Source organism: Pseudonaja textilis, chromosome 2, assembly GCF_049901715.1.
Source record: "Pseudonaja textilis isolate UNSWEBS1 chromosome 2, rPseTex1.2, whole genome shotgun sequence".
Taxonomy (NCBI): Eukaryota; Metazoa; Chordata; class Lepidosauria; order Squamata; family Elapidae; genus Pseudonaja; species Pseudonaja textilis.
This window is the reverse complement of record NC_141991.1, coordinates 238600313-238627019: the sequence shown is the minus strand read 5'-3', so window position 1 is coordinate 238627019 and position 26707 is coordinate 238600313. Positions and strand designations below refer to the sequence as shown.

Below are 26707 nucleotides of genomic sequence, written 5' to 3'. Positions count from 1 at the left end.
TATGCATTTCAGCATGGGCTATTTTAAGGAGGATACATCTCTTAATCATTAAAATATCAAAGATATTTTTAACAATGACAGAATTTTTAATGTACTACTTTCACTGGAAAAATTGAGATACATTAAGACTTAATGTATCTCAACTTTTCCAGTGAAAGTAGTACATTAAAAATTCTGTCATTGTTAAAAATATCTTTGATCCTACTAGTCATAGGGTGCTATATATTACTAAAACTCTTCATTTAGATGTTGAGAAAGTCTGTTGTGAGGTAAATGGTGCAATTGATCTCGTGCTAGAGAATGCATAATTAACTTCTCCACTAGCTATTTCCATAAATCTATTGGAAGATTCAAAGGAGACTAATTCCATGTTAATTAACATGGTGACAAGCAAACCACTGCTTTTTGATGAACTATATTTTGTTTGTTTCTTTGCTTTGTTTGTTTATTGTATATAGTTGCCCATATGCCTGGGAATTCTGGGCAGCAAACAGAAACAAAAACATCAATCAAGACATATAAATCCATTAAAGATAAGTTGGATTGTTATACTGTACATCATGATAATAATGGTTGGTTATGCATCAAATGCGAAGAATCGCAACTTATAAACAAAATACTTTCCTTTTTCCTTTGGAAATTAAATCAGATGCAGAATCTTTCGCCAGAGAATTTTCTTCTGGTTATCTCATTGGAGAACTTCTAAACAAGTATGAACTTCAGGAAGATTTTGATCAGTTTTCACAAAGCAGGTGGGTAGTATTAATACTGTTCTAACAATGTTCCGATTTACTCTATACTATATCATAACTAAATTACAGTAGGCTCAATTAACACTTCCTTGTATTGGAGAACAGGGTGCGAATTTCTGCAATTCCCCTTCCCATTTTTTATATAGAATTTTTCCTTCATTCCCATATTTGCCATTGCCCAGTCAGTTTTCCACTGAAACAGAAAAAGATTGCGTGGTCTCCTGCCCAGCTTTTCTGAACTACAATAATCAGCACCCATAGCCAGACTGACCAATGTTTGTTAAAAGTTATAAAAAGAATACCTTGTTTATACTCGTGTCCCCAGAATTATCACAGAGGTGGCTGTAATCTGCAAGGAACCAGCAAGGCAGAAGTGTGCATTTCCCCCCCATATAGTTGCTTCTCCTTTAAAAGAAAACACTTTCTGGAACTGTCTCTAAGCTTTTGTCTTGGAATTGAAAAGACTGACTTTACAAGCCACTTTTAGTGAAAGTGATGCAGGACAGATAAATTCTACATTGGCAATTTTGGATAGTGGGGCAGGGCCCGAAGATTAGTAACATCTGAAAGCCAATAAATTCCCCATCCCTACTCCAACATATTTCCATCAGTATATAAAGGGAGAATACTAATAAGAGTAGAGTTTGGTATGCTTTGTATTCTTGCCATTGCTTGGTTGGAGACATCAGGTGAATGAGCAGTCCAAATAAGAAGGACAGCATGAAGATTAAGGAGTGGTTGGATTCAGTTATGAAATTCAGGAGGTGCGTGACAATGGTAATTTCTGATGTCAAGCCTTATAGCAAGATGATGACTTACATTTCATAATTGGGCAGATTCTGAAGGTACTGGTTTTCATATCATACTAAGTGATAGATTAAAAAGTTGTTAACTTGTGTCACCAGATAACTAGTCATAGTAACCAATTTCAGACACAGTATGGCTGCTTATGTCACCTCAGATGCAGTGGCAAGATTCTGTTCTGCTTTTAGATTCCTGTATGGATTAGTTTGGAGACATGGAACAGTGGCCTTGATGGGCCGTGGACTTGTTGACCACGTTCATAGTGTGCAAATAAATTACTGTATGGTATAATGATAAAGTCTCCTTTGAGTCACACTAGATTTCTGATGACTACATGGAGAACTTTATGTAATTTTCACAGCAAGAGCACAATATTGTTTGGTACTGACTTTAGGGATTCCCCCCCCCCCTTATTCTAGTTTACAACCGTAATATCCCTTGGTAGTCCATTCCACTCCAAATAGTGACGGAGTCTAATCCTACCTAGCTTTTTAAGTAAGTTTGGCTAGAAGCTGCCACTTAAACATATTAAATTCCAATGGATTGTATAAGCAATTGATTTTATAAGCAATTAAAACTAAATTAAGAAACATCGATTTTACTGGGATTAAATCTGAAAACCAGGCGTGTGTTTGAGTTCTGACGTTGCTTAGTCCCATTGCTACCATACCACATGAGGCTTATTTGAAGGGTATTAGGCTTGCAGATGAACTCACAGGAAAGTTTTACATATTCTACATATTAAGAATTTTTTTTATATTGTCTCAACAGGCTTGCCAATGCAAAACTCAACAACTTTTCTCGCATGGAGCCCACCCTTCAACTTCTGGGTGTACAGTTCGACCAAAATGTAGCCCGAAACATCATGACAGAGCAGCATGGAGCTGCTATCAAACTTGTGTACCAATTGTATGTGGCCCTAGAGAAAAAGAAAAAAGCAGGGCTCACTGGAGTTGCCATGGATGCAATGCGACCTTCAGCAAATGCAAAGCTTAAAAGTGTAGGAACCGAAATATATCGTGAGGTGAGTTTCTTTCTGTTAGGACACCTTTCTTATTGGTGAATTTCTGTCAACAAAGCATTGCCTTTCTATTTACTCCTTTTGGAAATGAGTGAGGATCAAATAAATATACAGTACAGTTCCTGTTTAGGCCACTTCATCCATAAGTCTAGAGCGCAGTGTTTTAATTGTTAATTAATAGTGCTATTATTGTTATAGTTCAACATGTAGTCAATCAGATGTTTGTATTGGATTTGGCATTTTTATCCATCTATTGAATCTTCCCAGAGACCTGGCATAGGTAGATATTGTTGTTCCATAGTGTTATAGTTGCAGGATGTAAACTGTGCCAGGTAAAGCTGCCTTTTGCAATTGACTGATGGTATCAAATGTCAATGCCAATGGTGTTCAAATGATGCTTCAGTTGGAATTGCACTTAAGGTGAAGGTGGCAAACAGACCTAATACAGCAGGGGTCCCCATCCGCGGTCTGTGGACCAGCACTGGGCAGTGGCATGCCAGATATCGGCCCGCACAAACAAGTGAAGCTTCATCCATGGGATGCAGGCAGCACATAAAACCACATCCCCTTCTGTCTGCAGAAAAACTTCTCTCCATAGAACTGGTCCCTGGTGCCCCAAAGGTTGGGGGCCACTGTAACACCATATTCCTGCCTCCTAGTTCTATCTCCGCAACAACTATGTTAAGCAGATTAGACTGAGAGGGAGTAACTGGCCCAATATCACCCAATTGGCTTTATATATTTGGAAGGAATATATATTCTGGTCTGTTCATCTATATTTTAGATTTTGAATAAAAAATGAAAAGACATATTTCCAGTTCTCATCTTATTTTCATAGGCAAGTCGCCATAGAGACCAGGCTGTTCTCATTAGAAATGCCCTCTTAGTAAGCTAGCCTCTAACTCTTTTCAAAGGTGTGTTGAGATTGCCTTTCACAAAGAGATTTTGTTAAACTTTGCTGCTGTCTTTCTTAGTGGTTTGCATGGTAGTTTAAGATGGTTTAAATGTTTTCACCTTCTTAAAAAACTATGCTGCTACAAAAATTTTTAAAAAACCCAACCCCTTAAACATGATTACTTTTTTTAAAAAAAACATCTTGGATTAATTACTGCCAAGTTGCAGAAGGTAAACACCTCTATTTAATAATTTGCAACAATACTCTGGGTCCATTTTATTGCACATATAAAGAATGGGAGCACAAAAAAGGCTTTCCACTGGACCAAACAAGTTCCACAGTGTTGATTCGTATGGGGATTCATAGTACCACTGGCTTAAACCTCTGGGAATTTCTCAAAGTTGCTTCCCGTCATAACTGGTTCACTGGAGAAAACTGATACTTTAATTACAACCGAATTCTTTTATTTATCTTCTCCCAATGGGTATCTTCACAGCTTTTTACATTTTCAGTCTTGAAACAAAGAGCTGTTGTATAAAGTTGAAGCCAGGCCGTAGGCCCAGAAAATTAAATAAAGAGATCGGTGCTATGCATTTTTCAGAACATATGTTCCCTCACTTCACATACATTATTGCTCCCTCTAAGCAGGTTGTAGCCTCACCATTAAGGCAAAAATTATTAAGTTTGTAGGTAGTCCTCAATTTACCACCACAGTTGACCCCAAAATTTCCATTACTAATCAAGACGGTTGTTGAGTTTTGCCCCATTTTACAACCTTTATTGCCACAATTCTTAAGTGAATCACTATAGTTATTAAGTTAGTAACATGGTTGTTAAGTGAATCTGACTTCACATTGATTTTACTTCTGAGAAGGCTGCAAAAGGTGATCATATGACCCCAGGACATTTGACAAATCCATGCCAGTTGCCAAGTGTCCAAATTTTGATCACGTGACCATGGGGATGCTGCAACAGATGTAAGTGTGAAAAAAGGTCATAAGTCATTTTTTTCTGTCCTATTGTAACTTTGAATGATCACTAAACAAATGGATATAAGTTGAGGACTGCCTGTATTGCATCTTTCAGGCCAAGTTTACAATTGGAATCTTTTTCACACGTAAGCCTGTTCTCTTTTTTTCTCTTTTGCTGTATTATATACTTTACCTGAGCTAATCTGGGCTCTAAAACAATCACAATCAGTTACTTAAAAAATACCATAATTCAATTGAATGTTCCTGGAGTATTGATAAAATTTCTCAGATTCTTGTGATTGGGAAGAGAAGGAAATAAAACTAGAGCATTAAAATGCCAAATACTGTCCCAGCATCTCCAACTAGAGATAAAAGAACTCTGTAGCTTATAATTGTTGAGAATTATTGATGCTCAATGTAGATTTTTCCAATCTGATACCTCGTCGACATACTGTATTCACTACAACTCCAAGTACCTTCCTGATGTATTACAAATCTGTGAATTCGCCATCTGCATGACTAATGATACTGGTGAGAATAATAGGAACCATTCTCCAACACATCTAGAAGCTACCATATGGAAGAAGACCCATACAGTTAATGTGATTTTGACGATCCTTCAGACGAGGCACTTTGCAGCACAGAAAAGCTGTTTGGAAGAGCTCCTTAAATTATTAAATCAACCGTAGAATTTTCTAGGCATGATTGCTTAGGAAGCAGCTCCTAGTAGTGCCTGTAAGGGCCACTTCTCTTCACTAAAGAGCAATATGAAGAGGTGCTTCACAAGCAATGTGGCCTTGTGAAAAAATGAACTCCCCTGTGCATGTCTCAAGTCTTGGTCTCTTCCAGTAAAATTTCTCTCTTCGGAAAAGGAAGCATAGGTGAGCTCTTCTAGAATGGATTAAATCCACCAGTCCAGGACAAACCAGATTCTTATGCATCTTCATGTGTCATATATACGTTTGTATGTATATATCTGTCTCATTTCATTTCAGAGACTCAAAACACTAGTACCCCGCCAGGCAGACCTCTCACTCCAACAAATTTCAGAAAGCTTTCAAAACAAAGTCAAGATTCTGGAAAGTAAAATGGTTGGTATGCAATTTGTGAAGCAACAGCAGGCTAGACAGATCCAGGAGGAAAAAAAGGTTGAAGAGCTTGAAAGGGTGAGTGCAGATTTCTTTCTCTGACCCAGCTACACGATACCTTCATTCCCTGCTTTGTGGTTAACCAGAGGCCATGTGTATTAGTAAATTGGTGTTTATAGCTTTATTTCCATCACTCTCATGCCCCTCCAGAAATGGCAGAACAACATGTCCCAGAATTCTTTAAAAAAAATAATTGCCTGGCTGATTGGACTTTCTAAAGCTTGCAGCTTTTATGCATCTGAAGGGCCAAAGATGGGAAAGAATGGTGTATAGAGAAAGACTTAAGAAAAGCGGTAGTAGTTAAGATTGTATTGTCTGTGGAGATTTTCAGTCATCCAATCCTGCTTGTCCAAACATGCTTTTTCAAAAGGCTACTGGACTTTCTTTGTCTTTGCTTGAAGACGTTTTGCTTCTCAGCCAAGAAGCTTCTTCATTTCTGAACTTAAAAAGCTTCTTGGATGAAAAGCAAAACAATTTCAAGCAAAAACAAAGGAAGTCCAGTTGCCTTTTGAAAAAGCACCTTTGGATTAAGATTGTATTCTATGCCATTAAAAGCAGAGTGAATGGTATCATTTACCAGAGGATATTGGACAACGTTACACAAATTGCAATCATAAATAGTCACTTGATTATTTTGAGTTAGCATGCACATAGATTTATGCATCAAGAGATACACCTAGATACGCTTTAAACTATCATGGGTTATGGGAGGAACTGGATGCACATGAGTAACTGTGATCAGAGCCTCCCAGTCCAGGAAGAGAGATAATATGAAGCATATGAATGCACAATATGAAGCTGTGCTAAGATCTCCCAGACATGACTGTCACTTGCTCTTTGAGCAGAAGTTGGGTGTCTAGGAAGATCCACAAATTATGTGGTTAGTCTATTTGGGGCAGTGTAACCCTGTGCAGAACCAAAGATGGCATAGTCTATAAAACCCAGGGCCACTCAATCTTGCCAAGGTTCAGCTAAAACCTGTTGTTCCCCGTCTGGATCTCAGGCACTGGGTTAGGATATCAGCAGTATCATTTAAATTGTCAGAGATAGACAGGCGTAATTGGGTATCATCAATACACCCCATGGCACTGGACAATCTTATCCAGCAGCTTCATGGTGATGTTGAATAGGAGGGGAGAGACTTGAAGCTGGTGGAATCCCATAGAGTTTTTATGTGATAACAGGATAATATTTAAAATTATTAAGTATGTGAAAGAATCATATTAAAATTGGCGTTAAAATTGTGTAACCCTACTGTAAAATTTTATTTCTGCACCCACATATCCATAGCTTCATCTTCGTAGTAATAATACAGGTAACAATAATAATCCTCTCCCTAGCCTTATTAGATTATTATTATGAATGAATGAATAAATGAATGAATGAATGGCACTCATTTATCTGAGTGAGACTGGTGAGTGTTAAAGCTACTTTCCTGGACAAAACTCAGAACATCCAGAAGTGCATCAGTAAGATGGCACCCAAAGATGAGCTTTGAGAGAATGTCTGAGGCAGCAGCAGATATCAAGCAGAGGAAGTGCCATGGCAAGCAAGACTAAATAAGATGGTCATTGACAGATAGCTAAGGTAGTAGATATTAAAAAATCCCACTAGTGACTACAAAGAGCCGGATTAAAAGACAGCACTGTGGCACTGATTGCAGCAGCACAAGAACAGGCACTAAGTACCAGATCCATAGTGGTCCATCACCCTAGACAGGATCTATGCAGAAAGACTTCAAAAACAGTCCAATGCATAGTGGCAGGGTATAAGATGAAGACAGGAACAGCATACACTGAATGGCACAACCAAGTAGCTGGCATTATGTACAGGAACATCAGCATGGGCTAGATCCCACAAGTCCAGATGGGAGATCCCACAGAAGGTACTGGAGAAAAGGAGGGCTGAGATCCTGCAGGATTTCCAAATCCGGCAGACAGCAGATACTGTCCAATCAGCCAGACATCATGGTAGTAGACATGGACCAGAAGACAATAGTGGTGATAGATGTAGCAGCTATATCTTCAGGAAGAAGGAGTAGCAGAAGCTGGAGAAATACTAGGACTAAAGGAAAAATTAGAATGTGGGAAGTAAAGGCCAAAATGGTCCCAGTGGTGATAGAGCCTTCGGGACCATGACTCCTAAGCTGGGAGAGTGGCTCCAACAGATGCCAGGATCAATGCCTCTATCCAGAAGAGTGCAGTGCTAGGAATAACTAGGATTGCACAGAATTCTCAAATTCCTAGTGCTCTGGGAGAGGATCCCAAATTGAGGAAGATACATATCACCATAGGAGTGAGAAAGGAGTTTTAAATTTGCTTCTGTGTGATTAAGATTTAGTCAGTAACCAATTTAAAACAAATTACTATCTTTCCCCTTGAATATTTAGAAAATTGCAGAAAAACGCAGGCAGAATGAAATCATGGCCAAAATTCAAGCAGCAGTTATTCAGATTCCAAAACCATTGCCACAGCATACTGACAAAGCGATTGAAGACCAAAAACTGCAGAAGAAGAAGAAGGAAGCAGAAGTAAGTTACGAGTTTTTATGGTCATTTAAAGAATGCACAAGCAACAGCATGTACTACATATTTTGATTATCTTGTGTCTTAATGTAAATGCATTCATTTTTAAACACAAGTATTTCATTGTGCAACATTATATTTTGTTAATAATAATGGGGTCTGATAAACTTGTGCATGAAGTAGCTTCTGCAGAGGGAATTAAAACAGGAAAGATGGCAATTTTGTATATACTGACATTGTATAAAAGGGCAGGACTACCATCGCGCTGCCACAAATGCTGTTTTTCCTGTTTTGAAGTCCTCCCGCCTTCAGACACCACCATATACATGGAAAAGAATCTTCAAAACAATGCTATGAACTGTGAAATAGATAACCAGAGATTCTTCCTGAGAATCAAATTAAAATGCCTTCCATCAGTTCTTAAGCCAATGGAAGAATATACTGGTATATCATTTGTTCTGCTCAATGGACATCCCTATCATGCCAAAGGCATGATGCTAGGAATAGGTGCTATGATTATTTATGATGTTCAGGGTACATTAAAGACAAGTCTGGATAGTTTGCCTCTGCTATGTTTCCTTCCCGTCCCCTAAATGCCAGCTACCAGCAGGAATTCTTCCACAAATCTCTCTCCTTGATGTGAGAAGGAAATGGGTCCAGGGAAGAGTCAAGATCATCTGGTTCTAGGGCTAAGCTCAGGCACCTGGCAGCTATAGGGGATCAGCTGATCTGAAAGAACCTGATTTTCCCACTGCCAAAGAAGATTGGCCTCAGATTACAGTGTTCAAGAGTTCAAGGGAGAAGAGAGTGCCCCTGCCTGCTAAAAATAGCCGCAGGATTGAGCTAATCTCACTCTCTGCAGTTGCCTCATTGAAACCCTGCAAAATATTCAATGAGGTCTCTTAGACGAGGGGTTGCCAACCTTTTGGATCTCAGGGACCACCAAACTCATAATTTAAAATCCCAGGGATCACTAACCGGTTCTGTGGGCGTGGTCTAATTTGTGGGTGTGGCTTGGTGGTCATGTGACTGTCTGGGCATGGTTTGTATGTAAATATAAATATTGAATTTTTTTTATAAAAAAGAGCAACTTTTACCCAAAATCAGGCAAAGCAGGCAGGCACATTGAGTTGCTCACAGGATCACAGATTCATTCAGAGATCTATCTATTTGCCATCGGCTAGCTCAGTCTGTCACATAAAATTTTCTAGTAAGCAAACTCACAAATTAACTCACAACACATCATGTATGTAAATATTGATTTTTTTATAGAAAAAGAGCAACTTTTACCCAAAATCAGGCAAAGCAGGCAGGCAGATTGAGTTGCTCCCAGAATCATTCAGTGATCTATCTGTTTGCCATCGGCTAGCTCAGTCTGTCACATAAAATTTGCTTGCCATGTGTCTTCACTGAATCATCGAACCTTCAGTCCTAAGGGAGGTTCAGCTATGCTTAAAAGCAGAGCCGAAGATCTAAAGACTAGATAAAAAGCAAGAAATCCAACCATTTGCTGCTTCATAGCTATTCTAAATCACAGCAGAACAGCAGATGGTCAGAAAAAGGAAAAATAGCAATTTAGCAGGTAAGTTTGCCAGGTAAGGAGTGAGTGGGCGGGGAGGGTTCCCACGGGCCATGTGGGCCGTGCAGCCTTGTGTTTCTGCACAGCCTGGATTAATTGCTTTGGGGGGGGTGCTCTGGGGATGAGATTTCTCTGTGGCCCACCAAAATTTTCTCGCTGGTTGGCAACCTCTGTCTTACACTACACCATGTAAAACTGCTAGAGTTTGTTCAGTATTTAGTGGGAAAATAATATTTTAACAGTGAGCAGATAAAGACACTTTACAGTGGCTCACATATAGGTGGGAATGAGATAAATCATCATCATAAGGACTTTGCACTGCAGTTAGGTGCAAATGGGGGAAAAATGCTGTAGTAGCTCCCTATAATTGGAATTCAGATCATTAGATGCAGAGTTGGAAATTCATCCCTTTTTCTTTTTCTTCATAATAAATATCCAGGGGAAGAAACATTCTTAACCCATACATATCCCTTCAGTTAGACAGGAGTAAATATAAATCTAGAGAAAGGTTGTTGTTTTTTTCAGAATTTAGCTGAGCAATCCTTATTTAGAATTACTTTAAAGGTGTAAATCTGTGATTGCTAAAAGCAATGGCTCCTTATATCCTATGAGTAAGTAATCAGCAGGCTGCATAGGCCCCTCACCATTCTATTTATCATCCTTAGGGTTGAATTTTTCAAGCTTTTTGTGGGGGGTTGGATAGATTTGGGGGCAAAATACACCTTAAACCTTGCAGAGGCACTGAATTTGTTGCACAGTACCACCTAATTATCCCCACCCCACCCCCCAAAATACCCACACATAGTGTACTTCCAAAAATGTAACCCTATCACTCCAGTAATGTCACACCAATAATTTTTCCACCAGCAGACAGCAGTTAAGTCTAGACTGAAAGAGGTTGTTAGAATTTGCCTTACTGACATGTTAAAATTCAGCGTAATCTGCTGTCCTCCATCTTCCCCTTTCCCTTTCAAAATGTTTTGAGGAATAACATGCACTGTTCCTAAGACAGCAGAACAGACATAGTCCCTTGATTTTATAGTTATATATAAATACTGTATAAATATCTTTTCTTAAGTTTTCACAGGTATCTATATGTATGGTATTCAGCTTTGTTTGGGTATTTTCCCACATCATTATAGTTGTGCTTTTAAAGTTGTAGTGACATTTCAGCAGAATCTCACCTGCCATCATCAGGCCTGTGTATTTTTTTTAACAAAGTTTTATTGAGTTTTAACAAAAAAAATAAAACATCGTATTTGAGTACAGCATCGTTCCAGGTTATCACATTTCCATACAGACACAATTTCATAAGCATATTCATCTTAAGGATTCAACTTCATATCAGATAAAACCTAGCTTCCTAATAAATGATAGCCATCATTTTACCCGAAGCCAAGCCACACTGAAAGCCTCCAATGCAGGAAACACAATATTGCCAACCAATAAAAAAATGCTACAAAACAGACAGAAGATATTAGAAACACTAATCAAGCAGAACACAGCAAACTCCAAGACCAATAAACACAGACCAAAACTCCCAACCAATCAGGATGAAGAGAAAACCATTCTAACACAGCAGTAGGCTAGTACCAAATTTAAAATGGAAACAGCTGTGAAAGCCTGACTCACAGACAAACACAATACACAGGCCTGATGATGACAGGTGAGATTCTGCCAAAACGTTGCTACAACTTTAAATAGCACAACTATAATGACGTGGGAAAATACCCGAACAAAGCTGAATACCATACATACATACCTACATACATAAATACATACATACATATGGCAGAACTCATATTATTTGGGTGAACGTATTATGTTTTATTGTATTCACTTGCTTTAGTAGGATCTTGTTGAGATAATGTGTGGATATTCTTATCTGGAATGGTTGCATTACTGCTTTTCCTGCTGCACTGCATTTGTTAGGGAGTAAAGCTGCTCTTGGAAGCAAAAATATCAGTGTATGGAGTATATATGGAGCATAATAAGCTGCCTTGAATCGCCATGTGCAAGTAGGTAGCAATATAAATTTTCTAAATAAAATAAATAAATAAAAATGAGCATTTAAAAATGAGTGGGGCAATCATGCAACTGCAGCCACCATCTTGCTTTTTGTAATCTTCCCAATGGACACTTCTGGTGGGGAGAAAAAGTGGTATAAAACTCATGTTCTTGAATCTTTTATGTTCAGGAACAAGAGGTGAGGGGATATTAAATTCTTCATAATTAAACATAATTAAACATATTTCAATTAACCATTGTTGTTCATTGTTCCATTTGTTTATGTGGCTATTGTTTTTTCTTATTTCATTTGTCTGCTTAAAGATGAACAGTAATTAATTGGTGCAATACAAATTAAATCATTATATTTACAGAAATATTTTCCTTGGTTCTCATCTAATCACTTAAAAGTTTGCAATACTTTCAGACTCACACAGCACATGGATGATGTAACTTAATGAAGCTCCAATGCGCTTTACTAAGCTTACTGGCACAACCCCATATTTTTTGTTTAACAAACATCTTTTGAACAGTGGAAATCCCATGGCGCAGTGCATTTCTGCTTGGGACATCTTGTTAATTTATAATGAGATGCAATAAAGAATTAAACCCAAGGAATGAATTAAAACATGCTTACTTTTTTCTAGACAACGTACACTGAAATTAGGAACTTTGAAAAACAAATGAGGAAAGAGGCTGTTGTACCTGCCAAACTCACAGAGAGGTAACATTACTTCTAGTAAATTTGCTCTGTTTTTCTGCTGGACTGTGTGGAAATAGAAACTCTGATTACCTGTTAAAACACCCTTCCACTTGCCAAACAACCTATTAATAAGCTTTTGTTTCAGTCATGCAGGTGGTTAAATCTGCTGTATTTGTACTATTGTATTGACATAAAGCTGCTGAAAAGATATGCTACCATCCATAATTTCATTTTTCACTGGAAATATGTCATATTTCTCCATGCAGTTAACAGATAATCAGAGTTGGAAGGGACCTTATAGGTCATCTAGTCCAACCCCCCACCCAAATGGGAGACCCTACACCATTTCTGACAAATGGCAGTCCAATATCTTCTTGAAAGTCTCAAGTGATGCTGCTCCCACGACTTCCGAGGACAAGCTGTTCCATTGGTTGATTGTTCTCAATGTCAGAAAGTTTTTCCTTATTTCCAGGTTAAATCTCTCCTTGTTCAGTTTCCATCCATTATTCCTTGTCTGGCCTTCGGGTGCTATGGAAAATAACTTGACCCCTTCCTCTCTGTGGCAGCCCCTCAGATATTGGAAGACTACCATCATGTCTCCCCTGGTCCTTCTCTTTACTAGACTAGCCAAGCCCAGTTCCGGTGACCGTTCTTCATATATTTTAGTCTCCAATCCCCTAATCATCCTGGTTGCTCTTCTCTGCACTCCTTCCAGAATCTCAACATCTTTTTTATAGTGTGGTGACCAAAACTGGATACAGTACTCTAGGTGTGGTCTTACTAAGGCTTTATAGAGTGGTATTAGTACCTCACTTGACCTCGATTGTATCTTTCTGTTAATGCAATTTAGGATTGCGTTGACTTTTTTGGGCTACCACTGCATACTGCTGGCTCGTATTTAGCTGGTTGTCCACTAAGACTCCAAGATCCCTCTCACAGTTACTGCAATTGAAATGTCAGCACATACTTCATTTATCAGCTGATTGTCTCATGGGGGTGAAGAGTAGGGCATAACATTTCAGTTAACATTTTGGAGAGAACTGACTTCAACAACTAGATTATGGAAAATCTTAAATCACTCTGGGCACTTAATACTACAAAATGCACAGGGAAGAAATGATATTGTGGACATTGATAGTAGTTTCATTCTTCTACCGTGACTGTACTTATACTTAATATGGCCTGGCAGTTTTATTTTTACAAATACGTTGATCCCACAAGTAGAGTTCATGAGATCTCTGCCAAAATATGCAGTCTTAATAGAAGAGCAGTGTGGTGATAGTTAACTTGTTATCCCCCAGTTAGCACAGAAGAGAGAAGACTGGTGAAAGGAAGGAGCCCACAAAGCTCTCAAAAGTAGAGCTGAAAAGAAAAGTTTTCTTTCTTTTACTGTTTTTCTTTTCTATCCTCCATCAGATCTTTTCTCCAGCACTGCTGTAGATATGGAGATATTCCAAATTAGGACCATGAGATTATGGGGTTAAAGGGATTAAATCATGAAGTCTTAATCCAGATTGGGGCTTCATTACTATGTACACAGAATGTAAATACGTATTATTTTTATATGACTTAGTGATGTAAGACAACTATGTGGATTAGGATGATTGCACCATGTCCATTGTTTTTAATGTCCTTTTTTTCTTTTTTTGTGTGTGTTTGTTTAATTATTATTTTTTTAAGTGGCCAGGTTATCTGCAAAAAAAAAATGGAAAAAGGATTCCAAAGCCATCCTATGCTTGTGATACTTTGACATATATATAGGTTGTCCTTGGCTTATGACCAGTCACTTGGTGATAAGACCTGCTCCCCCCAAAACGGATGTACAGCTAGTTTCTAAAATTCTGAGGCTGCCCACCCCACAAGATTATTTGATCGCATTTTGGGCACATGGCCAAAATGATGGCCGTTTGCAGCATTTGGCAATCAAATTACCACAATTTATATTTTTGCCAGAAATTGGTCTTTACTTCTGGTTTCCGACAAAAATCATAGTGAATAATGGGTTCCCATAACAACTGCTGCAGAAAAGTTCATCAAAATGGGTCTGGTCATGTGGTTACCTGCTTTATGACTGTCACAATTTCGTGACTGTCATTGCCAAACTCAGTTACAAATGTAAGTCTAGGCCTATCTGCATGTGCATTGATGGTGTTGTAAATATTCTAGTATATTATAAAATATAAAAGAAAAGTATGCAATAGTAATAATAATATAATGCAATATAAAGCAACAGCTAAGAAACTGTTTGTTTAATTCGTTGTGTAAAACCTATAACACCAGATGCCCCATATTATTTTCTTAGCATGATGTATGCAATAAAGCAGGCACAAGAACTAGCTACGACAAAACCAGTCATTACTGAGCTACTGAACACCTACTCAGATGATGAATATATTAGGAAAATTCAGAAACGTCTTGAGGAGGATACCTTTGCTCGAGAACAACGGGAGAAGAGAAGGCGAAAGATGTTAAGGGAGCAACTCATAGCTCATGAAGCACAAGAAGTGAGTTAGATATGCTGCCTTTTGATTTTTTTAGATGAGGCATTAATACTGTTGTGAATTAACCAGTTTGAAAAGACATGAAAAGTAAAAGCTATTATGAAACCTGTTTGGAGAATGAAGTAAATTGTACCTTTACTAGTGAAAATAATAAGCACCTTTTTTTTAACCTCTGGATCAGACTTTAATATTAAGCATAGTGCTAGATTTAAAGAAAACCTAGCATGATACTAAAAGTATAAAATCTGGAACTGTAAAAAAAACTAAAAATGAAAGACAAGGCAAATTCTTCAAATTTAAAAATAGCATCTTGATAGGTGATACCCTGATTTTATGAGTGCATCAGGACTGTTGAGACTTAAGAATTGCTGATGGCCAATCATCCATTTTTACTAGCACCTTCTTCTGACCAAGGCTTTCTGAGACAGTAACAATCACACGCTGTTCCCTTTTTTTAATTATTTCAACAACTGTGAATTATATGCATTCATAATGAGCCCATAATGAGTTCCAAACAGTTTATGAATAGTCCAACCACAGTCACAGTCCTTCGGGATAAGGCTGATAAGCACCCACCTTTATATCCTTTGAAATCCTGCCAACGACTAAATTGCCAATTAGCTGTACCAGGCCAAAGGGAGCACAAAGTCAACATGGAGCTTCAGATTTTAACCGACCAGAATGAACAAAAGTTGTTTCCTGCAAAGGTTCACATCCCTTTGTTCCTCCTTTATGTCTTATGGGAGGGGCCAATCTTACTCCAGTTGCCCTTTTTGTCTTAATTGTTCTTGCCTTCTGGCAGCTCTGTGCAAGTGTGCGCTGGGAACAGGCTCCCCCATTCCTCTGCCTTGCTGATGTCAGATTCTGGAGGCTCCGGAGTCAGCACATAACTCTCAGATGGTCCTGACCCCATCTCTGTGTCAGATGGAGATCCCTCATCCGAGCCCTCCCCAGACTCTAGAACGTGCCCATGTTCCTTCCCACTGTCCGACTCTGCTGCCAGCTCCGCAGGCCGCTGGTGGACCACAACACATTTTTAACAATACCTTTAATTTATTAATCCAGAAGCCCTTAAAAATAAACTGAAGTTAATTAACCCACAAGTGGTCAATTGATGATACTATGTAACTTGTTTCATCTTTACCTGAAAGTAAACCCCTTTCAATTAAATCGAGTTTATTCCCAAAAGATCATTTGTACTGCTAGGGCTGAGAGGAAACAACCAACCAAGGTCACCCAGCAGGCTTTGTGCCTGAAGTAGGACTACACTCATGGTCTCCCAGTTTCTAGCAAAAGCTGTACATTATGTTACTATTATGTCTTTATTATTTTAGGAGGCCTATAGAGAAGAGCAGCTTGTCAACCGACTTATGAGACAATCCCAGCAAGAGCGGAGAATAGCTGTTCAACTTATGCATGTGAGGCATGAGAAAGAAGTCCTGTGGCAAAACAGAATTTACAGAGAAAAGCAGTTTGAGGAAAGACGCCTCAAAGAATTTCAAGAAGCTCTCGATAGGGAAGAGGTAGCTAGTCATTATTGGCTTCTTTGTTACTGTATTTTTCTCTCTTGCATTTTCCCTCTCTAAGTGCCGGTTTTTTATCAAAACCACCAAATAGTGTGATTATATGACCATGGGACATTGCAAATGTCCATCAATGTGGCCATGTTGCCAAGCACCCAAAGCTCAGTCACATGACCACAGGCAGGCAACCATTAGAACTTCAAATTTGGGTCCATTTTGACTTTAAACAGTTGTAAGTTGAGGTCTTCCTCTAAACCCTTACAGTTTGTTTTTGATTTTTAAATATCTCTAGCATGCATTTACTTTTATATTTCTTCGTCTTGAAGAAATATGGGGTCCATTATTGGCCACAAAAAACCCACCATTTGGGGGGGGGGGAGCAAAGTCATTGCTTTTTAAGTTCAGTCAAGTTTATTCCCAGGAGTTGATCTAAGCATCAGACTTTCAATATGCTGGTGTCTATATTAATGACATATATGAACCTGGATTGAAAAAAATGCCAACATTGATTTGATGGCAGCTAGAAGAGTTTTCTGCAATGCAGCAATAGTAGCCGTAGCCCAAAGAATGAAATATACGTAATACGAGAAGATTGCTGGACAGTGTCTGTGAAGCTTGTGCTATTCTTCTGGAAAAAGTTAGCTTTTTCATCCTTCAAAAGAGGTTGAAAGATTTCATTCACAGTGTTCAACGAAGATTCACTTCCACATACGGATAGTCCTCAACTTATGACTGCAATTGAGCCCAAAATTTATACTGTTGAATGAGACATTTGTTAAGTGGGTTTTACCCCATTTGATGACCTTTCTTGCCACAGTGAAGTGAATCATGCAGTTGATAAGTTAGTAACATGGTTGTTAAGTGAATCTGGCTTCCCATTGACTGCTTGTCAAAAGATTACAAAGAGTGATTACATGACTCTGGGACACAGCAAAAGTCATCAGTATGTCAAGCATCTCAATTTTGATCACATGATCATAGTGCTGCTACAAAGGTCCGTGAAAAGTCACAAGTCACTTTTTTCAGTGCCATTGTAACTTTAAATGGGTCACTAAATGAACTGTTGTATGTCGATGACTATCTGTATGTAGTTGCAATACAGTTCAGTCCCATATAAATGGTCCTTTTGAAGCCACCCAAATTTTCGTTTGAAATGATAGGAACATCCACTAGAGGCCACAATTCTCTTGCGTGCCAGAGAGACTTACTATAGGAAGCTATAGAATCAGAAGAATGTGTCCTCATTTAGGTTCTTACATTTATTGCAAATTTGAGGAGCTCAAATCAAAAAATTAATGGAATAACAGTCGACTGATCATCCTGTTCTTCTGCCAACTGATATAGTTAGCAGAATTCTAACTTTAGTTAACAGTGGAATAAATGGGTTAACACACTGGTTGCACAATGTGTTTTGTGGAAGGGAGATGACTAGTGGATGAAAGTATAGTCAACATTTTGAGGCTTGCCTGGTCCAGTCCTTTCAGAGGATGAAAATAGTTGATACTTTGCTTTGCACAGACACATTAGTTTGCAAGATATGGATTTGATGGTATGTCCCTCTTCTCCAGAATGTTCTTGTATGTTCATGCAGATCTGATGGACTGCACTGATTGCTTTCCTTGCTGTTGCAAAATAGAACCAGTAGTGCCTGGCAGGTTTCTTAAAGAGATCTACCGCTGGGACACTAACTTAGCTACTAAGTGAGCAAAATAAATGCTTATAGTGGGTATCCATGGCAGGTGTGGGTTGAGCAGCAAATGAAAAAAATGGATATGTAATGTATTCTCAATGCCCTTTTTACGTGCACCATGATGTTGCACACATATGTATCATGAGCAAAGCTTATGTTGCAACCCTCACTTTGACACTGATAGCATCAGATTCTGAAGATGTTCCGATGCTTATTCAAATGTGTTCAGGTGGATATTAGATCAATACCAGTATTTAATCTGGAGTTGATGCAATCTATTTCTGAACCAGTATTTTTTGCTAGAGCTGTGCAGTGCTTTGGATATAATTCCAAAAAGACAGCAGGGCACAAACATAGTATGTGTTTGCCTTCTTTAAAACATTGACATCCTTTTCCAGAATCTTAAGGCCATTCAAGAATCTTTTTCAACTCTCTCATGATCTCAAGAAAAAGTATTGCTGATCTCTAAATCCTTGATTTCTCAAGCTGACATTCCTTCACAAGGCCATTTATATAAGATGTATTTATCTGGACTATTAATAATGACTGCGAGATTTAGATAATGAGCTTTGGTGCTACATTTCACTTCTTGTCTTATCAATTTGAGGAAATTGACCAGTTTTTCCCCCCCCCCGACTCCTTCTAGGCTCTTGCAAAACAAGAAAAAATTGAACTTGCAGAACAGGCCCTTAGAGAAAAACAACTGCATGCAAAACTTGCTGCTGAAAGAGCTGAGGCTCGCTATAAGAAGCATTATGAAATTTGCTGGGAGGTGGTTGAACAAATAATTGATTTAGCAACTAAAATAGGAGAATATAGAACGCTGACGAATAAGTAAGTCCCTGATATATACAGTTTTGTTTTTTGTTTGTTTTGGTTTTGCATTCCCTTTTGGCTATGTTGGGAAAAGTGAACTATACAGAAATTGATCCTCGGGCATCTTGATGAGAAAACGGCAATGAAGCCTGAGTAAAATTTGGGCTTGAGAACTCAATACATAGAAACAATTGCTGAGATCTGTTGAGACGTCCTCCACAGCCTGCCCATGAGCTCACCATGTGGAAATTTTAAGAAATTGATCTACACTTTGGGACGAAGAAAAGCAGTTATGCCTCATTGTTTTCTTTAGGTTGTTTCTGTTAATATTAGTTATTATAATCCACTCTAATGGAATGCTGTCAACTGAGTTATAAACATTTAATTAAATACGCTATAGGAAAGTTAAAGAGTGAACTGTAACTTGAGTTTCCTTTGGTTGGTACCCATTAGAGTGGTGAACTCCATCTCAGCATTTCCTGCCACCAAAATGGGTATTGTGTGTATACATAACCTGCAGCTCCATATAAGTTAGATAACTTAAAGCAATACTTCTCAGCCATGGTCACTTGCAGATGTGTAGAACTTTGGCTTCTTGAAGAAGCATGCTGGGCGGGAAATTCTGGGATATCTTCAAGTGGCCAAAACAGAAACGCTGCCTTAAAAATATCTACCATACAGGTCTGTCCAAGATATTTTTGTGCTACTTATCAGTTTGAAAAGTTGGGAATGAGTTATTTCTTAAGTTATGCAATTAATACTCAGTATAACATTAGTAAAATATAAATTATTTATTTATTTGATTTGTCAATCGCTTACAAAATAATAGGTATAAGTATATACATAGTTATGAATACATGAAATGGGTACATATAAGAAAAATAAAAGAAACAATAGGACAGGGATGGTAGGCACGTTGATGCGCTTATGCACGCCTCCTAGAGACCTCTTAGGAAAGGGGTGAGGTCAATACCAGATAAAGAATATTTAATTGTATAATTGTTTTTATGATAAGACTATAGTATATGTATACAGATACCTATCTACTGTTAGATATGTTATGCTGAGATATACTCAACAGTTTAATGCATTTGTTCAAATAATCACAAATTGTACAGTCTTAGTAAAATAAAAATAGTTCCAGATGAGACCATCTGTTTTTTGATCACTTTACTGATCAAATATTGCCCCCATACACATATTCAAAATAGTGTCCTTATATATAAAGAAATAATTTTCTTAAGTGAAAAATATTAAGATTAGACTTTGACAGACAATACCCATGTCCATTCTAAAATGAGATCAGTTTGACTATTTGAGCTTAACATGAATTGATCCAAATTTAACAGTTGCTTTTTTTTGACACAACAAAAATGGAAATACTCCAGAGGGGGGAAAATGAGGAATCACATTTATAAATTGTATCCATGTTTTCATTAGCAACCATTCTTATATATACAATAGCAATAGCTTATACTTAGATTTATAAGCTCCATAGTGCTTTTACAATGTCAACATATCTCACCCAACAATCTGGGTCCTTATTTTACTGACATGGAAGACTGGGTCAAACTCAAGCCCTGTCAAGATCAACCTCCAGACTGTGGGCACAATTTGCCTGCAATACTGCATTCTAACTACTGCGCCACCAGGCTATTAGCTAACACTAAGGCTATTAAATATTACTAACCACAAGCAACTTTCAGACACAGATACAGACCAATTTACAGAAATACAGATACATGCTCCTTTTATTCTTTTCAGCAGTAGCAAGAAAGAATAAAAAGGAGGTATGAAAGAGAAAAAGAAACAAAACTGAATTTAGGTTCAGGTGAGGAAGAGAGGAAAGAAAAGAGCAAAAATCTTGTTTATGAACTGTAAAAAGCATTACAATTCACTAGGCAACTAGCCTTTCCCAAACTACTATTCATAAAAGATGCATATGTTTTAGCAATGATTATTTGCAGTCACTTCAATTTCCTGCCAATTTGTTTGTTTTTAACAGTTTGAATATAAAATAATATTCCAACATATTTCCAATATACAACAACTCCCAAGTCAATTTGGGTAAAAACTGGTCTTCCTAACGTGTAATTGAGCCATTATGTCTAAATAGAATTCGTCTGACATAATTTCTTCCTTTTTTCAGAATTATTTCTTATGTTTCATATTTAACTATTGATTAATTTCGTTGATTAAAAGAATGTTCCCTTCATACTAAATACCAATTTGTTTTTCTTGATTTCCACAGTTTAATTCCTGCAAAGCTAATGCGTGACTGGAAGGAACTCTTCTTAAAAGGAAAGCCAATTTATGAGCAAGCTGACATCAGCAATTTGCCAGATGAGCCGACTCCAGAACAATTAGTAGAACTGGACAAAATTAATTTGCTAGATGAGAAAGATTATGATGAATATAAGGTACTCCCAACTGATACGGCCTAGTGGAAGAATATATAACTCATAAAATCATTGTTCATGAAGATCACATTTGTTTTGTGATTGATGCATAGGTTTCATATTAGCATAATAAGCATTTTGGCAAAATTAAATGTACTTTATACTTTGTGTTTCTAGGATTTGGCAATGCATTGATTCACTGCCACTCAGGGTGTTTATCTGTCACAATCCCTTCCATAAGCAATAGCAATAACATGCAAGAGCTTTGAGGTTGTGATATTTTCACAAGTAGAAATTAAGTTGTAGTACATTACGGTGTGCTAGAAAATGTTAATGCAAAGTAATACACAAAACCTGATTTGAAATAAACACTGTCTGTCACTGAATGAGTAGTCTTCTTTCATTGGTATTTTCTAGTACAATTCTTGTTATTTTAAGATAAGTTCATTTCAGTATCTTTAGTTTTATAATAGGCAGTTCTCAGAATTAGTTATCATTATCTCTTTTTAGGAATCTTTGAAGAGATAAGTATATATTTAAATATAAATTCCCTCTCTCCCCTTCCATTTTCAAAAGCAGACATAATTAAATAATTGAATTCTGAATATTTGCCTTTTTTGATTTCCATTCTTTATGCCTTATTTTCAGATTCCTCCATTTTCAGCTCAACTGCACAAAGAAAAATGTACATATTATTTAGGTTGGGTTTGGATTTTTTTTTCTACCAGCTTGTTTGAACTATCTTCATAAATAGCCTGTATGTTTATTTTTTATCTTGTTTGGGAAACCACATTTATATGTTCTTTTTGTACCCACATCCTGAACACAATTGGTACATTTTATTTTCATCAAGTTGTAAGCCTTAAGCATCTGTGCGGTCTTTTTGAATTAACACAAAACAATATAACTTCTTTCTTATTTCTGAAAGAAGGTTATTTCTTTGTTCATACTACAGATTATATATATATTAAAAAGATGCCCTATTTTGTTCATTTAATGCAAACATCAGAGTTACAGTGATAAATTTCCGAGATGCTTCTGCATTAATCTATTAGGATTACATTGCTCTAGTGAAATGAATAGGTATATTATACCTTTTCTCTTCACTGTGATTCATATATTATCAGTATCTTAGAGTTGCTTGTTTCCTTCGAGTAAGATGTCTAAGACTGAAGTTATCACTAACATGCCGATCAGCTAAGCAGAAACCACATTAGTGCTGCCTATATCAGAAAGATGCAGCAAAAAAAAAATGTTCATGCTAACATGGATGCAGAAAGGAAGCAACCATGCCTTGTGAAAGTTGCAGCTGCATCAACTATAGGTAGTCCTTGACTTAACGGTCACAATTGAGACCAAAGTTTATGTTGCTAAGGGAAACATTTGTTGAGTGAGTTGCCTTATTTACGACTTTTTTTGCTACTCTTGTTAAATGAATCATAGCAATTGTTAAGTTAGTAACACGGTTGTTAAGTGATTCTGGCCTCCTCACTGACTTTGCTTGTCAGAATAGCAATAGCAATAGCACTTAGATTTATATACCGCTTTACAGTGCTTTTACAGCCCTCTCTAAGCGGTTTACAGAGTTAACCTATTGCCCACAACAATCTGGGTCCTCATTCTACCCACTTCGGAAGGATGGAAGGCTGAGTCAACCTTGAGCCTGGTGAGACTTGAACTGCCAAATTGCAGGCAGCTAACAGTCAGCAGAAGTAGCCTGCAATACTGCACTCTAACCATTGCACCCTGCGGCTCTTAAGGTTGCAGAGGCTGATCATATGACCCCAGGACACTGCAACCGTCATAAATATGAGTCAGTTGCTATCTGAATTTTGATCATGTGACCATGGAGATGCTGCAACGGTCACAAGTGTAAAAAATGGTCATAAATAACTTTTTTCACTGCCGTTATAACTTCAAACATTCACAAAATGAACAGTCACTCGAGGACTATCCATGATAACATATACATCAAGTCTTTATGTGTAACCTATTTATACAGAAAGAGAAACGGGGATCTGTGGATAGACAGCTTCTATGTTTCAAAACATTCTTCATTTGAAAATGTATGAATTATTTTTTTTTCACCATGTAGCTCTATAGACAGGCTATCTTATCTGGCTGCAAGAACCCAGGTAACCACTAAATGACTGCACAGAATTATTGAAAAACCTGGCTTTGCTTCTATCAGTTCAGATAATTACTTGCAACCTACTTATAATCCATTTTTATTGATAATTTTATAAGTGCCTTAAATAATCATAGGCAATAAGTGGATTGGTTTCCAACAGTAAGTAGGCTTGTTCTGGACAGTCACTGTGGAACAGCCTCTTCCCATGTACTATAAATAATATATTAATGTTTTGACTAGAAGAAAATTACTTTGTGCAGAAAGGATCATATCATGATCAACTGTTAACTGTCACGGTTATTTCTTATATCAACAATTTTTTAAAAAACATTCTCAGCCTAGAGGTTTCTGTGTTTGTTCAGCTTCCTATTTATTTAGTATTTTATCAATCCATAGTATTCCATAAAAGGAAGGGGAGAATTAATGTACTTGCAAATGTAAGGACATTATGCTTGTTTATTTGTAAATTTATTAAAGTGCACTTGGGGAAGAAAGAAGAGGAAGACTTTAAAAAGGCATACCCCAAATTAAAAAACTGGCTGTAATTTGACCATATAATCTTCAAACTTGGCAGTGTAAATATTAACTATAATAGTGGAGGAAGGGAACAGTTTAGAGAAAAAAGCATGCTTTTTTGTGTAGGAAGATCCAAATTAAATTTCTAGTATCTTTCAACAGAGCTCAGAAAATTTCCCATCTCAATCCCCCATAGAATCATTGTCAATATCAATTCTATGTAGAGACATTATTCAGCTGGATGAACTAATGGTCTGCACTGATGTAAGACAACTTCATATTCAGTATTTCTGTTCTCTGTAGCATTATAGAGAATTCATTTAAGCACAAAAATAGACATGAAAAATGTGGGTTTTTTGCAATTGGCAATCTTGATGCCACAGATTACTTGCTTGAAATATGTAATCAGAGTCAGAGCTTCCTTACTTCTAGAGCCAAAGTAATGGCAAAAGCTGAAGAGAGATGTGGCTGTGTAAAAGTGCACACCAAGCAGTCTTTGCACTGATAATCCGTTATATCTTTTGCAAGGCTGATGTGGCTGCTTCACAAGCTGTTTCTGATGCCTTTGCAAAACAACTGCACAAGCTTTGCACAAGCCTTGCAACTGCTTTAGTGGGTCGAAGTGAGATGCTTTGTTTGTGCTCTTGCACATTCTTGAAGCACCTCAAACGTGCTTTTCCAGGAGGCAACTGGACTTCCTTGTTTTTTTCTTTTGAAGATATTTTGCTTCTCATCCAAGAAGCTTCTTTAACTCTGGCTGGATGGTGGGGAATGGAAGGATTTATATTCCTTGCAGAGAGCTGGTCATTTGCATCCTTTTAGAGAGTTGTTGAGGCCATCTGGGGATTTGTCTGTCCTCAGGGTCACCTGAATAGTGCAGATGTGCGTGGAGGCTTCTTGGCTGCAGGATGTTTTCTGCCCTGTGTCCCTTCCCTGTTCAAGACTGGCGCAGGCTGTTGGGGATGAGTTCTGTATTGTCTGCATCTCAAAGTGAAGCGCAAATGGTTCCTGTAGTCTGCAGTTTTTCTGAAAATCTGTTCATACTCCCACACCATTCATCCCAAAGTGCATAGCTAAAAGTCTAGGGGGATTCTGCGTCATCCAGGTCCTGATAGCAATAGTACTTAGACTTATATACCACTTTACAACTCTCTCCAAGTTGTTTTTCAGAGTCAGCCTATTGACAATCTGGATCCTAATTTTACCCGCCTTCTGAGCATGGTTGTTTGCTTGCAGATGTTTCATTACCAATTATATAACATCATCAGTACTAAAGAACATGGGTTTGCGCTCTGCTTATATACAGTTGCATGAACTCCCTAATGGTTTTGGGTTAAGCTTGGTAAATAAAACCAAGCAACCAAACTAAACCAATAAATCAAGGTTGATAAACTTAGTAAATCCAAACTGATTGAGTTGATTTTAACAGAATAACGGAGTTGGAAGGGACCTTGGAGATCTTCTAGTCTAACCCTTCTTCTCAGGCAGGAATCCCTATACCATTTTAGACAAATGGTTGTTCAATCTCTTCTTAAAAACTTCCAGTGTTGGAGCATCCACAACTTCTTGAGGGGGGCAGGAAGGAATTTTTGCCATATCATTGTATATATTTATAGCCCAAAGTGCTGTTTCCTATATTTTCAGTTGTGTATTCACTCTTGAACTAAGAACAGTATGGATGTGTCTTCCATAATGCCTAATTTGATTCAAGAGACATTGTTCCAATTTTTATCAGTCTGACTGTTTTTCCAGTACTAATCAAGAAGATACATAGTGAGTTTGCGAATCTATCACATGCTCACAGTTTGTTTTGAACAATTTTGCAACATCGATGAGTGCTTTTAGATATATGAAACCTTAAACAATGTCACTGAATACTCCTCCCCTTCTTCCTGTCTCTTCATGCCTTCTTCTCTTAGTTTGTTATTTGGCATTCATTATCTCAGTTTTTCTCAATCGTGGCAACTATAAAGATGTATGGACTTCAACTCCCAGAATTCAACAGCTGACTGGAAAATTCCTGGAGTTGAAGTCCACATATCTTAAAGTTTCCAATGCTGAGAAACATTACATGATCTGAATAAAGTACAAAAGTGTGTCTTAATAGAACCCAGAATATTTTCATCCAAGCTAATATGAGATGGTTTGGAGCAGCAGATAAGGAGATACACATTTCTAATTGTTGAAATCTAAAGTTGTTTATTTGAGCTCAGCTATAACTCATTATGCCAGCTAAGAGTTGTAAGAAATAAAAAGTTGTGCCCTTTCATCCATGATTCTTTTTCCATTGTGTACCTGGAGCCACTTCATAACTTGGTTAGAGTACTGCATCATTTCTGTTTACATTTGAACTAGCAAACATAGTTTGAATTTATTACTTTATGGTGAGAAAAAATTACAACTGGTTTTTTACTTTTAGATTGGTGAGAAAATTAAAAATGTATCTGTCCATTTTGGATATAACAGCCAAATATGTTTTTCCTGAATCAGAGATTGACCTAGAGCTAAGCAGACTCACAAAACTTAAATCTATCCCTTTAATAATTATTTGGAAACGTACAAGAAAAATCCAGACATATTTTTGTTTTTGTTTTCAATAACTAGTTCTGTTACTAAACAAAAAGTCAGATACTGCTCAACATCAGATTATTTGTCCTGCTTTGGCAAGAATGTTTGGTGCATTCCACTTTTGGCTCATTTGCATCTGGTTACACCATGTTTAGTGAC

At 37.5% G+C, this 26707-nt stretch overlaps 1 protein-coding gene across 3 annotated transcripts in view; it reads left to right on the top strand.

Annotated features, from left to right (window-relative positions):
- The window catches only part of SPEF2 (sperm flagellar and cilia associated 2), a 106722-nt gene that overhangs the window by 6979 nt on the left and 73036 nt on the right, over positions 1 to 26707 (top strand). For all 3 annotated transcript variants that reach the window (XM_026713728.2, XM_087927381.1, XM_087927382.1), the window contains exons 2-10: positions 650 to 752; positions 2328 to 2580; positions 5439 to 5609; positions 7981 to 8121; positions 12349 to 12425; positions 14707 to 14908; positions 16240 to 16428; positions 18765 to 18952; positions 21186 to 21354. In XM_026713728.2, the coding sequence (XP_026569513.2) occupies positions 650 to 752; positions 2328 to 2580; positions 5439 to 5609; positions 7981 to 8121; positions 12349 to 12425; positions 14707 to 14908; positions 16240 to 16428; positions 18765 to 18952; positions 21186 to 21354 (1493 nt within the window). The remainder of the gene's footprint in view (positions 1 to 649; positions 753 to 2327; positions 2581 to 5438; positions 5610 to 7980; positions 8122 to 12348; positions 12426 to 14706; positions 14909 to 16239; positions 16429 to 18764; positions 18953 to 21185; positions 21355 to 26707) is intronic.